Source organism: Hemicordylus capensis, chromosome 1 (assembly GCF_027244095.1).
Source record: "Hemicordylus capensis ecotype Gifberg chromosome 1, rHemCap1.1.pri, whole genome shotgun sequence".
NCBI classification, from domain to species: Eukaryota; Metazoa; Chordata; class Lepidosauria; order Squamata; family Cordylidae; genus Hemicordylus; species Hemicordylus capensis.
In genome coordinates this window covers 162,988,369-163,000,413 of record NC_069657.1, presented here as the reverse complement: position 1 = coordinate 163,000,413, position 12,045 = coordinate 162,988,369, and the positions used below count along the sequence as shown (strand labels likewise).

Here is a 12,045-nt window from a genome sequence, read left to right as displayed (position 1 = left end):
TATTTTTTCTGTTTTCTAAGGAATGATCTTTCAGGACTCTTGACTTCATATCCAAGAATCAGACTTCTTTGTGACCACTTCTTTTATTGATGGTCTCTGTAGATTTATCGTTGGATGTTAGGGATGTGCACGGAACCAGTTCGTGCTCTCCCGGGAGGGCAGGGGAGGGTAGCTTTAAGGGACAGGGAAGGCGCTGCCTCCCTGTCAGCCCCTGCCCTGTCGCTTTCCCTTAATAGGGGGAAACGAACCACTGCGGACGCCAGTGGACCAGACTAGTTTGACGCTCCAGAAAGTGAGCACCAAACTGGTTCCATGCACATCCCTATTGGATGTCTTTAAAAAGAAAAATTAAACAGGAAGCATGTCTATCTTTCCCCGCCCCCTCTGTTTTTCACAACTTGCATTCAATTGGAGTGGGAAGCACCTGGAGATCATTGTCCAAAGATGACCTTAAGGCCCTTCAGGAAAGTAGATTCTAGTTCCTTTACTAGAGTGGAGAGGCTGTGTTTTGGATACAGGGAACAGAGCTCATCTGGTCCACCTCCTCTGCCCTAGGAGCCTTATAAAGGTGCCTGCTGAGGGGGTGCTGCCAGAGTGGTCTTGGATCCCCTGAAGGATCCCAACCCAGAACCTCTGCATGGTTAGGTAGGTCCCAGCAGACACTATAGGGAAATGACCAGCCTATTCCCTGTGTGAAAGACTGCCATTTGCTTGCTCTGGATTTAGAAGCGAGGAAGTAGGGCCACTGATCACTTTTGGCCAAATAATTGAATCTCAGTAGGGGCTTGTTGGTTTTGGTTGGCTTTGTTTCTGGTGGCACACTGATTGTAGGTCTTGGGAATCTTCTTTACCTTATGACGTCTTAGCTTTCAAATAGCTGAAGTATGTATCATATGACTAAAGTATGCATTCCTGTACAGATTTGCTGCTTGCCTCATCCTAGAAATGGAATCCATGATTATCTAGGAATTTCTAAGTCTAAGGGAAAGTGCTTTATTTTTAAAGAGCCCACTCTTATCATTAGAACTGTAGGATCTTCAGAATCCACTACTCAAATTGCTCCCATATTCTCCATAATCTGTTAGAAAAGAGATGGCTGTGAACATAATCTGCTTTCATTTTCCTTCATATATTGAGGCGATTCTCACGGTTGCCAAAAAGCGGACTAAGGGAGCCTAGCCCACTTTCTGGAGACCGTGAGAATCGCCGGGCTCGCAGGCGAGCCTGGTTGCTCTCAAACAGGTATCCCGCTTACAGAGCCCTCCTCTAAGCCTAGGTTAGCGGAGCGAGCACTCCGCTAACTTGGGCTCTACGATCGTGTGTTGCCACGGTGTCTCACTGATTGTGAGACACGCCTCATTGTGCTGGGATCTCAAGCAGTAACACTTGGACAAAATCCACTTTTTGAATTAATAATAAATGACAATTTGCTGAGTGTAGGAAATCTACATTCCATTCCTTGGTTTTCCAGCAAGGAGAAACCATAAGGTTATAACCTTTTAGTGATAATTGTTATATTAATATGTAAAACAAGAAAGCTATGTTCAAATCTTAGAGGTGGAGGAGGTTTGAAGACTTGCTTAGTAATAATGATTGTGAGAGACATAGTTGGAGGTAGAAATGATGAGCTTTGGCCCGGTAGTTTCACACCCACCCTCCCAGTAGACTTTGCTAATGCCAAAGAGTAGTAGGATAATCTCTTGACTGTTGCATAGTGAGGGAATGAAACAAGTTGTAATTGTTCTACAGGGTATAATATTCATCTTGTTTTCCAGTACTGCTGCTGTTCATTATTTATATATCACCTTTGGTGCCATGCCATTATATAGAGAAAGGGGGCAACCACAAACAGCACAATAGAAAATGTGGCTAGATATTCTTTGCATTATTTGGGGGTTGGGGTTGGGATCAGGAGTGTGGGAGAAGTCACAGAAGGAAACTGAGTTGAACAATAAAAAGAGACTTTTATTTCTCTCTCTCTTCCCCTTGCTCAGCTTCTCTAGGTTATAATGAATTGCCTGTTCGCCAACATAAGTTCCCCTCCTTAAGTTAAAAATCTAGACATTCTCCCCTTGGATTGTCTTTCAACTATCTCCTTATGTATTTAAGCTCTTTCTGTTCCACGCAGAGAATTGGAAATCCCCCATAATTTCCTTCTGTATTCACTTTTCTAGGGGAGCAAGAAAGGGGGGCAAAGGCAATAACTCTGAGTTGGGAAGAATGTTTAGAAGGACCTGCTGCACTACCCCCTGTTGTATTCTTTGTATGTCTTAGCAACCACAATATCCTTTCCTAAAACTGGTGTTAAATTCTTGGAATTGGTGAATAATTTGTGTTCCCTGCTGTATATATTTTTGAATAATCCCCTTTAAAGATGTTTATAGATTAAAGAATAATCCTTTTAAAGATGTATATAATACATGTGTGGACCAAAATATAAACAATTCAGAAAGCCACTTGTCCAAACACAACATGGGTTAGCATGGAATAACCCTAAAGTGGATTATTTTTATTTTATTTCTTAGATTTGTATGCCGCCCCAAACTTCTGTCTCTTAGAATCCCCACATTACTTCCAGCATGTTAGACAAAACCTTTCTCCTTTCTGCTGTAATTATGAGTGTAACAATATTGGTGAAGAGGTAACTACCACTGAAAAACCTTAAAGGCCAACTTGAAGACAGATAATCCTGGAGAGAATCTATCTATGTGGTCACTAAGAGTCGGCACCGACTTGATAGCACTTAATCAATCAAACTAAAATGTGTAAAGTGATTTTGAGATTGTGCTGAATGTGATGAAGGAAGGGAGCCTGCTTGTCCTGCAGAACTTTTGGGAGCTATGCCTAAGCCATGTGTGGTTTACTCAAAAGTTTGTGTGAGTTTAATGGGGCTTATTCCCAAGTGAGTGTATGGATGTGTCGGATTGCAGTCATTTTTATTGCACACACCTATACCCTGCCTTTCTTCCTTAGAGTTCAAGGTGGCACACATAGGATACTTCCTCTTAGCTTCACAACAACATGTGAGATAAGGATAGGTTGAAAGATAGTCACTGGCCCATGATCACCCACGGAGCTTCATGGTTGAGTGGGGATTTGAACCCAGCTTTCCCAGTAGTTGTTCAACACACTAGCCACTACACTCTTTTGGTGCAACCAAGAAATCAAGCTGTGTTTGAAATGGAGTGAAAGTGCCACATAACAATTGCTTAGAATGCTAAAATAACAAAAACACATCATTCATGAAGTCAAAGAGTTTTATTTTTACTGGGAAATGAACTTGATGTACTTCCTTCCTTTTTCCTGATTTTAAGGTTCTTGCAGTCTAATGGCTCATTTCAGATAATTAGTTTAAATAGTAATGAGAATTAGCTGATCTTTTTCACCCTGTGTTTCACGTGGCATATCTCATTAAGGTAAATAAATGTGGCTTTTAGAGTAATGCAGCTTTTTAATCACTAGCAGTAGTGTTAGTCGAAAGGTGACAGTTTTTAAGGTTTTAACTCCCCCCCCCTTCAGTTCCCGCACCCCCCCCCCAGACATCTTGATTCAGTCCATGAATGAGGAACATTGTTATAACTATATTAAGGGGGGAAGCATGTGGTTTTCTTGTCAGAACACTTAACAAGTATCATATTGTGTTTCTAAAGCTAAAACAAATTGAAAAGTTTAGATCAAATGTCAACAAGTGATTAGCATCTTAATTGAAGCAGGGGCTGCAGTGCTTGCATTTAGAGGTGAAGTTTCTAGTGTGGCTGCAACATTTAGATGATGATGAAGGTATTTAGAGAAACGAGTACCTTTTGTGGGTTTAACTTCCTTTCTGGAGCAAAGTTCCTGGAGAGAGCTGTTCTCCCAACTGTGTTGTTTTATGGCTTCATAATGTAGCCAGATGGAGAAATATTTTGCAAAAATACAAATGCCTCCCTAGGTCTTATGATACTCCGTTGCAGTGAACAAGCCTAACTCCTGAGTGTAACCCTTATTTAAAAACAACAACAAAAATAAGACTTGGTGAACTTTCATCCGAAAGGGTTTGGCCACAGATGTAATTTCCTACTCTGCCTCTTCATTGTATTTACCGCAATGATTGAAGCAAAATTCAGGGCAAGTTGGAATTTGTTTTATTGATGAACTACCTTTCATCAAATGTTCTCAAGCTGGTTTGCAATGTTAAATAATAACCTAAAACCCTTTACAAATTCATAGTAAATCAAATCAAAATAAAATTAATGTAGCTGCAGAATACACTTCTAAAGGGCTTTGTTCGAAATATCGCAGTAGAATGAAAATGTTTTCGCTTGCCTCCAGAATAACGCAAGGGAAGAACTCAAGTGGGCTTCCCAGGTAAGGGCATTCTAATGATTAGGGACTACCTCAGAAAAGGTGCTACTCCTTGTAGAAGTTAATCTAGGACCCAGGAAATGTAGCAGGTATTTAGCAGATCCAGGAACTCTTAGCTGAGCTAATTGGCTGACCTCAAAGCCTGGAGAAGTGGATGTTCAGTGAGATAATTGGGGCTAAAGACCATTTGGGACTTTAAAGGTTAAATCCTAATATCCAGTTTCTCAGCAGATAAGAGCATAAAGGCTAAATTGTGACTGTTGCTCTAATCTTAACTTTGAAAAGTGAATGTTGTATTCTGATGTCTTTCAGGGCTGTGGAGTCTCAGGCTGAAGGACAGTGTTCCCCCCCAGATTCTCTTTGGAGGAGATACAGTGAATTTGAGTTGTTGAGGAATTATTTGCTGGTTAACTATCCCCATATTATTGTACCACCTTTGCCAGAAAAAAGGGTAAGAGAATTTTGCAACTCTAGTCCATTCTGTTTCCCCCCATCTCCTCTGGAACATCACACCTACATTTACGATTTGTCCACGTGCAGTCATTTTGTTAACCTACCGTACATGTTGAATTTCGTATTTGGATGATAATCCCAGCTTTGGGTGGTAATGGTTTGTATGTATGTGTTTACACCCCACCCACCCTGAAAAAGTACACCTTTGCCCTTCAGTGTTGTGGTGACATGCTTGCAGGCAATTCCTGGCAAAGTCTCAAAAGCTGGGGGCAGGAAAGGGGACTGAGCTTAAGCAGGATTTTCAGTGGTTGGAGCACAAAGCTTCATTCAGTACTCCTGTGTGATGCTTTGCATCACAATATATGAACAATATGTGTGAATTTGTAGATCTGCCAATACACTTTATTCATATAATTTACAGGAGAGTTTAAATTATTGTTAACTCTCCCTCTCTTCTACAGGCAGAGTTTGTTTGGCATAAGCTATCAGCAGATAATATGGATCCAGATTTTGTGGAAAGGAGGAGGATTGGTTTGGAAAACTTTCTCCTACGTGTGGCTTCACATCCTATCCTTTGCCAGGAGAAAATGTTTAATGCATTTTTAACCCAGGTATCTAAATAACATACTATCTACTGGATTTGAAAACAACAACAAATAAGTTCTCCATCTTTATCTTACTTCATAAATGATGGCTGTTGCTGGTCTGGGTGTGGAGATTGTGCACCCAGACAAGTGCGCAGTGCATGATGGGGATTCACTCGATGCCAGCCGGGAGCCCTGCCGTCTCCCAGCCCTGGCTGCAAACAGCCAGGCCTGGCAGACAATAAAGAAAATGGATTTGGCGAGTTTGCCTTTGTTAGCCCAGTTTTGCCTGAGCATGAGAACAGCCTCATTGTGTGTTAGATGGCTTTATGTAATATCACTAGGGATGAGTGTGGTGGTGTTGGTTTTCCCCCTTTAGCTGATTGAATTTAATTCTTCAGTTCTACTGAAAAAATAATGTTAGTATATTACATTTCAATAGTATTGACTGTGCTGGCTCATGATCTAATTCTAGGATACAGTTAATAAAAACTGTTAAGCCTTGTTTGTCTGTTGTTGGCTTCTGTTCGTTTCCTTTTGCCATTCTGCTCCATATTATTGGAACAGCTTCTTCCTTTCTGTCCATCAAGCAGACATCTACTTTAGGAATAGTAAGTGGATGTGGTCAAGTGGATTATTCTTGGTCAAAGTCTCTTGAGCTTGTGTGGGGAAAAAAATGGGAGCAAAGACATGCCAGGATGATGTAATGAAAAGGTCTACTTGAGATTTTTGGAAGTTGGACTTCAGGAGAAGGACACCCAGCACCCCATTTCTACCTTGCCCTGTAGTATATCTGAGGAACATAGGAAGCTGCCATATACTGAGTCAGACCATAGGTCCACCTCGCTCTGTATTGTCTACACACACTGGCAGTGGCTTCTCTAAGGTTGCAGGCAAGAATCTCTCTCAGACATATCTTGGAGATGCCAAGGAAGGAACTTGGAACCTAGATGCTCTTCCCAGAGCGGCTCCATCCCCTGAGGGGAATATTTAACAGTACTCACACTTCTAGTCTCCCTTTCATATGCAACCAGGGTGGACCCTGCTTAGCTAAGGGAACAAGTCATGCTTGCTAGCAGCTCTCTGAGAACTGCTGCATAGTGCACTTACCATGTGAAAAGCAGTAAGGATGTGCATGGTCCGGACCGGCACTGAGGGGGGGTCTCCCTTTAAGGGCGGGGGGTAAAACTTACCCCTCCCGCTGCTCTTCCCCCTCCGGCGCTGTAGTTTAAAGCGAAGATTTTGGGGCGGCAGCATTCCTAGCTGCCGCCCCTGCCCCCGTCATTGCTTGTTAAGTCTCTGTAATAGCAGCACGCATGCGTGCGTGGCGGCACGCGTGCCCGTCGCCGCCGTGCACGAGCGTCGCCACGCGCACATGCGTGCTGCTATTACAGAGACTTAACAAGCAACGACGGGGGCAGGGGTGGCAGCGAGGAACACTGCCGCCCCAAAATCTTCGCTTTAAACTACAGCGCCGGAGGGGGAAGAGCGGCGGGAGGGGTAAGTTCTACCCCCCGCCCTTAAAGGGAGACCCCCCCTCGGTGCCGGACCGCCGGACCGGTTCAGCTGCGAGCCGGTTCGGAGGCCTCCAACATGGCCTCTGGACTGGTTTGTGCACACCCCTAAAAAGCAGTCTGGCTCTGCTGGTTTAGAGCACTGAGCAGTTCTTCCTATAGCTTCAATATAGAACTGAAGAGCCTGTCCATCAGGAAAGAGGAGCCACTAGCTAGTGGTTGGCTGATAATCCCCACCCCCAAGCAGTCAGGAGGGGAAGGTACAGGAAAGTTAATTAGATGTAACAACAGAGTCAGCCAGTGACTTTTCTTTCCCTGAATATGACTTCAAGCCCCTCCTGCTTTCCTTGCTTGTTGGGAGGGAGCTGTCAGGGATCTTTTAGGGTTCAGAAAGTCAGAGCTGTATGCTTTCATGTGAGGAGTATAATGTGTAGTCTGGCTCTTATACTATGCTAATAAATAACCACTTCCCTACTTGCATGTAATGAGTAAAAATTGCTTCTATGTGTCCAAGAAGTGATTTGGTGGTTCCTTCCTTTCAGGATGCTGATGTAGTACAAATGACATGCATTTGGTTTTAGGGATGTGCACAAAGACGGTTCGGAGGCCCTTTCAGAGTTCCTCTGGTTCAACAGCAGTGGGAATGCCGCTTTAAGAGCGGGGGAGGGTGCATTTACCCCTCCTGCCGTTTTCCCGCACTGGCATCCTTTTTTTGGAAAGCTAATTGGGGAGACAGCGTACCTCCCTGCCGTCCTGTTAGCTAGATATGGCTGGAAGTCCCCAACGTGCCTGTGCACGCCAGCACATGCGCATGGGCAACATGCGCACACCCGTGCCAGCGGGAGGAAAGTGGTGGGAGGCGTAAGTGCACCCTCCCCCGCTCTTAAAGCGGCATCCCCTGCCGCCTTCGAACCTCCCTGCCACAGTTCCATGCACATCCCTATTTGGTATGTGTGAACAGATGGAACAGTAAAGCTTTTTCTGAACTAGTAACATTTATTTGCAAAACTGTTTTATACGCGCAACTACATTTGCTATATGGCCAGAGCCATATTGACCTTCTGGCATTACAAGGAAATGTTTGGCAGTGAACGGGGGGTTGACCAAGTGTGGTTACAGAGGCTGTGTTTCCACTAATAACTAAAAATAAAACATTTGTTTCTAGGAAGGTGGATGGAAAGAGATGGTGAATGAAACAGGATTTCAACTGAAGGTAATTATACTTTTTACTACAGTGTGATTTAATTGGACTAATTGTAAGTCGAATTTGCAATGTCATACCTGCATCAAAATTACTCTTACATAACAAAGTTATGGATATAATATTATAAACAGTCTTCAGAAGATGTTTTGGTGATGTATTAGTTACATGGAAAATTAGAATTGGCTGATTCAGCTTGGATAGTGTTGCTGTAGCTGTTCCTAGTAAGTTTCCTAAATTGCAAAAATGGCTGCATATTTTTACTAACTCTCTGAGTATGGATGTTCACAAAACATATTACAAAAATGTAATAATAATAATAATAATAATAATAAAAAAACAGATTTTGCGTTCTGTTTCAAGCTTGAAGCAAAACAGCCGAAACATTTTGCCGAAACACTGGTCGAGCCATCTGTTTTGATGATACAACTCAAAACATTTTGACTGGTTCGGCCATAGGGAATGGGGAAAATCAAAACACCCCATTGTTCCCCATGGGTATCTCCTAGGGACACCAAAGTGGGCTGCGTGGTAGGATGTAATGGTTGCTGCCTACCACCCACCCCACAAAAGAAATGGGCAAGCAGGAGATATATTTTGAAATTTCCTCCTTTTGTATCCCCCCCTCCCCCCAGACAATGGGGGAACAGTTGCCCATGGCATTTGATTTGTAAGAAGGCCTCCAAATGGTGCTTGGAATGTTGAAAATTTGGATCAAAACAGAGTTGTTCTGTTCCAAGCTTGAAACAGTCCCTTTTAAAAGAGGGTGCTCTGTTTTGAGCTCAAACCACTCAAAAAGGCCCATTTTGAGTTGAAATGTTTCGCAGTCAAAATGTTCTTCACATCCCTACTTCGAGTGCTTATGTTCTGATGTGTGCATGACATGCACACTTGATAGACCCGCAAGAGTTTTAAAAAACCAACTTATTTTTTATTTAATTGTAAATACAATTTCTACCAAAGCTAAGCATTCTTTCCCTAAAAACTGGTAGTTCTGTATTATAAGGGCCAGATCCACACTTCTAACACAACCACTGTTGTGGAAAGCAATGACATGTGTTTGAGCAAGGCAATCTGAGGCAGATCTTTTCTTATAATTGAGTGGCAGTTTTTCCAGTGGGCTTCTGGTTATACAGGTGAAATAAATGACATGTAGATTAAACTTACAGCCTCTTGATGTGCTAAACCTAGCCAATGTGAGGTCAGTCACCCCTGGCAACACAAGATTTGAATGAAAATGAGCCAATCTGGAACCAAGGGGGAAATCACCAGCCAATCATTGCACACTAGAAGTCATCAATCTGAAACTTGGGAGGGTAGGATTTTCAAAAAGATTTTCTGACACAAAATGGACATAGCAAGAGAGATTGCCACAAAATTGATGTCTGAATCTACAAATCTTTCAGGTCAGAAATCTGGGTGATTTGTTTTGTACCCAAATCTGGCCAGCTAGCACAGGGGCAATTTGTTTTGTCCACAAATCACCCAAAACGGGTAGATTTGGGTATAAATCGTTTTGTACCCAAATCGATTCACACATCTCTATCAATGTAACATTTTACTGTGGTGAATTCTTCACAGAATGAATTTGTGCTTTAACCTGGATTTTGGTCTATGGGGAAAGGCAGTACACAATTCTACTCTTTGCTTCCTACAGCTTTACCCCATAGCTAAGCAACTGTGAAGTATACATGTGGACCAATGCTTCATAAGTGTATATTTATTTTATAGGAAGTCTTCAATGTCAGTGTACCCTTTGTGATGTTATGTTGAGAGTACAAAGAGCCAGTTGGGCAGCCTTAATACTTGTTATCAGCCTTTTGTTTCCTTTAATGTAAAAAGTCAATTGGTCTGCTCTCTCCACTTTACTCTGCTTGTCTTCAGACAAATTCAGTCTGCTTAGTTCTACTTTACCTTTTTTATCGCCTTGAGTGAGGGCCTTTTCAAATGATGCTTGCCTCCAGAACCACCTCCAGAATTGGCACAGTGTCACTCTATCGATGGGGACATGCCCAGAGTCTGAAGAGCTTGTAGGATTTGATGCAAATCAGCTGCCCACTCTCCATTACACATCCACATTCTTATTCTGCATTGGGCCATCCTCCGGCAGGAGTTACACTGGCAGTGTAGATAAGCTGGTGTAGCAGTCTGCTGGCATAGTGGTGCAGTTGTGCCAATGTAGTGGAAATGGAAGAGATGCATTTTGAGTATCACCAGCAGAAAGAGGCTTGTGCCAGATGCTATGCCAGGGGTTAGCATAACCAGGGGTTCTTGAGTTTTGGATTGTGCTCTAAATTGGGTTTATGAAATGCTTTGTTTTAGATGTGTTGAATTTGACAACTGGCATAACTGGCTCTAGATGAGGCCAACACAAGGGTTTCTAGGGCTTATTAAATAAATTGTAGATAATGAACATTGAACGATTATGGAAATTGGATGACTAGGTTTGCTTTGGATTTTTGCTGCATTCTTTTTACCCGTTTCCCAATCTCCCTACCCACATTCATTTTGCTAAATTTACCCTCGTGGAATTTGCACATTAAGAAGCTGGCCTTGAAGGTGCTTTGCATATTTTGAAACTCCTGGGCAGAGAGCACTTTGTGAGAGAACTAATATGCCTTAATTGTAATGCATGACAATCCTACATATGTGAAAATTATGCTGTTTGTGTCCAAAATGATTATACAATACAGTCTTCTATTGTAACAGTTTCATTCCTACACAGAAGTTTATTCATTGCAGGCCTTTTGTACTGTATCTTGCTGAGTTGATCTTTTTTTAAAAAACAAAAAACCCCTAACTGAATTAAGCTAATAAAATGTTTGCGTGTATGCTGCTTCTCCCATCAGGCAGATTCTAGGTTAAAGGCTCTTAATGCAACATTCAGAGTGAAAAACCCAGATAAGTAAGTATTAGACTTTTATTTATTTGCAATTACAGTTGGTAAAAAAAAAAAAAAACGACATGTGTAATCCCTGCTTAACTCTTATTTCTTGATGCATATGCTATATTTTTAATAACCCTTAATAAAAAGTGATTTATATGTAGGAATGGAAAGCCTATTCTTTGGGGAAAGTATGCAAGTCTTGGAAAGACAAATTTATTATCTCTCAGCATCAGCTACATTTTTCTCAAAGTGTGGTTCAGTGAATGGTGTTGGATTTTGATCTCACGTTCGACATGGACACACTGGTTGGCCTTTGGCAACTCCCTGTATCTCATCTTTAGTCTTTCTCCCTCTCTTGGAATATGGGGATATTATAACCCCGTTCTCAAAATCTCTCAGTGATATAAGAGAAAGCTTTAAATCACTTTGTACATTAAGAGCGCTAGTAAGAATGATAGGTTGATAATAACTCGAGATTTATTTTTAAATACTGCCAGATGCTAGGGCAGATAATAGGGGATGTCCATTGCTATTGTGCACTGCTTGTGAACTCCCAGAACTTGGCTGGAAGTTGTTGGAAATAAGATAATGGAGTAGATTGACTTTAATTTTATTCAGCAACAATTGTTCCTGTTTCTGTTATATTTGTAATTTTTAAAAATGCCCCAAGGCTTGATGTGTGCTGTGGGAAGTGCTGGTGGTCTTGTGCAGGAGCGCAAATATTTAAAGTAGCACACCCACACTTCAGGAGTGCTGCTTACATGATTTCCGCCAGTGTTTCCTTAGGAACCCGCAGCAGCACATTATTGCCTGCATTACACTGTGGAGCATGTCAGCCATTAATTATTGTGTTTTTGTTTTGAACTAAACACAGATATTTTCCTATCCTGTGTAGGATCCCTCCATTTAAGAGAGGGATAAATAAAAATGTGATCGGCTGCTAATGAAAAATAAACACAAGTCCCGTGTTGACTAAACTCCCCAGCATCCTTCTACTTCATATCGCCTCTCTTCTTGGTCTCCAGCCATACTCAGATTTAAAGAAAACAAAACATTTTGTGC

General features: G+C 42.0%; 1 protein-coding gene across 1 annotated transcript in view; it reads left to right on the top strand.

Moving 5' to 3' along the window:
- The window catches only part of SNX4 (sorting nexin 4), a 60,987-nt gene that overhangs the window by 8,652 nt on the left and 40,290 nt on the right, over positions 1-12,045 (top strand). The window contains exons 3-6 of the mRNA XM_053247361.1: positions 4,657-4,795; positions 5,259-5,408; positions 8,061-8,108; positions 10,946-11,001. Coding sequence (XP_053103336.1) covers positions 4,657-4,795; positions 5,259-5,408; positions 8,061-8,108; positions 10,946-11,001 — 393 coding nt within the window. The remainder of the gene's footprint in view (positions 1-4,656; positions 4,796-5,258; positions 5,409-8,060; positions 8,109-10,945; positions 11,002-12,045) is intronic.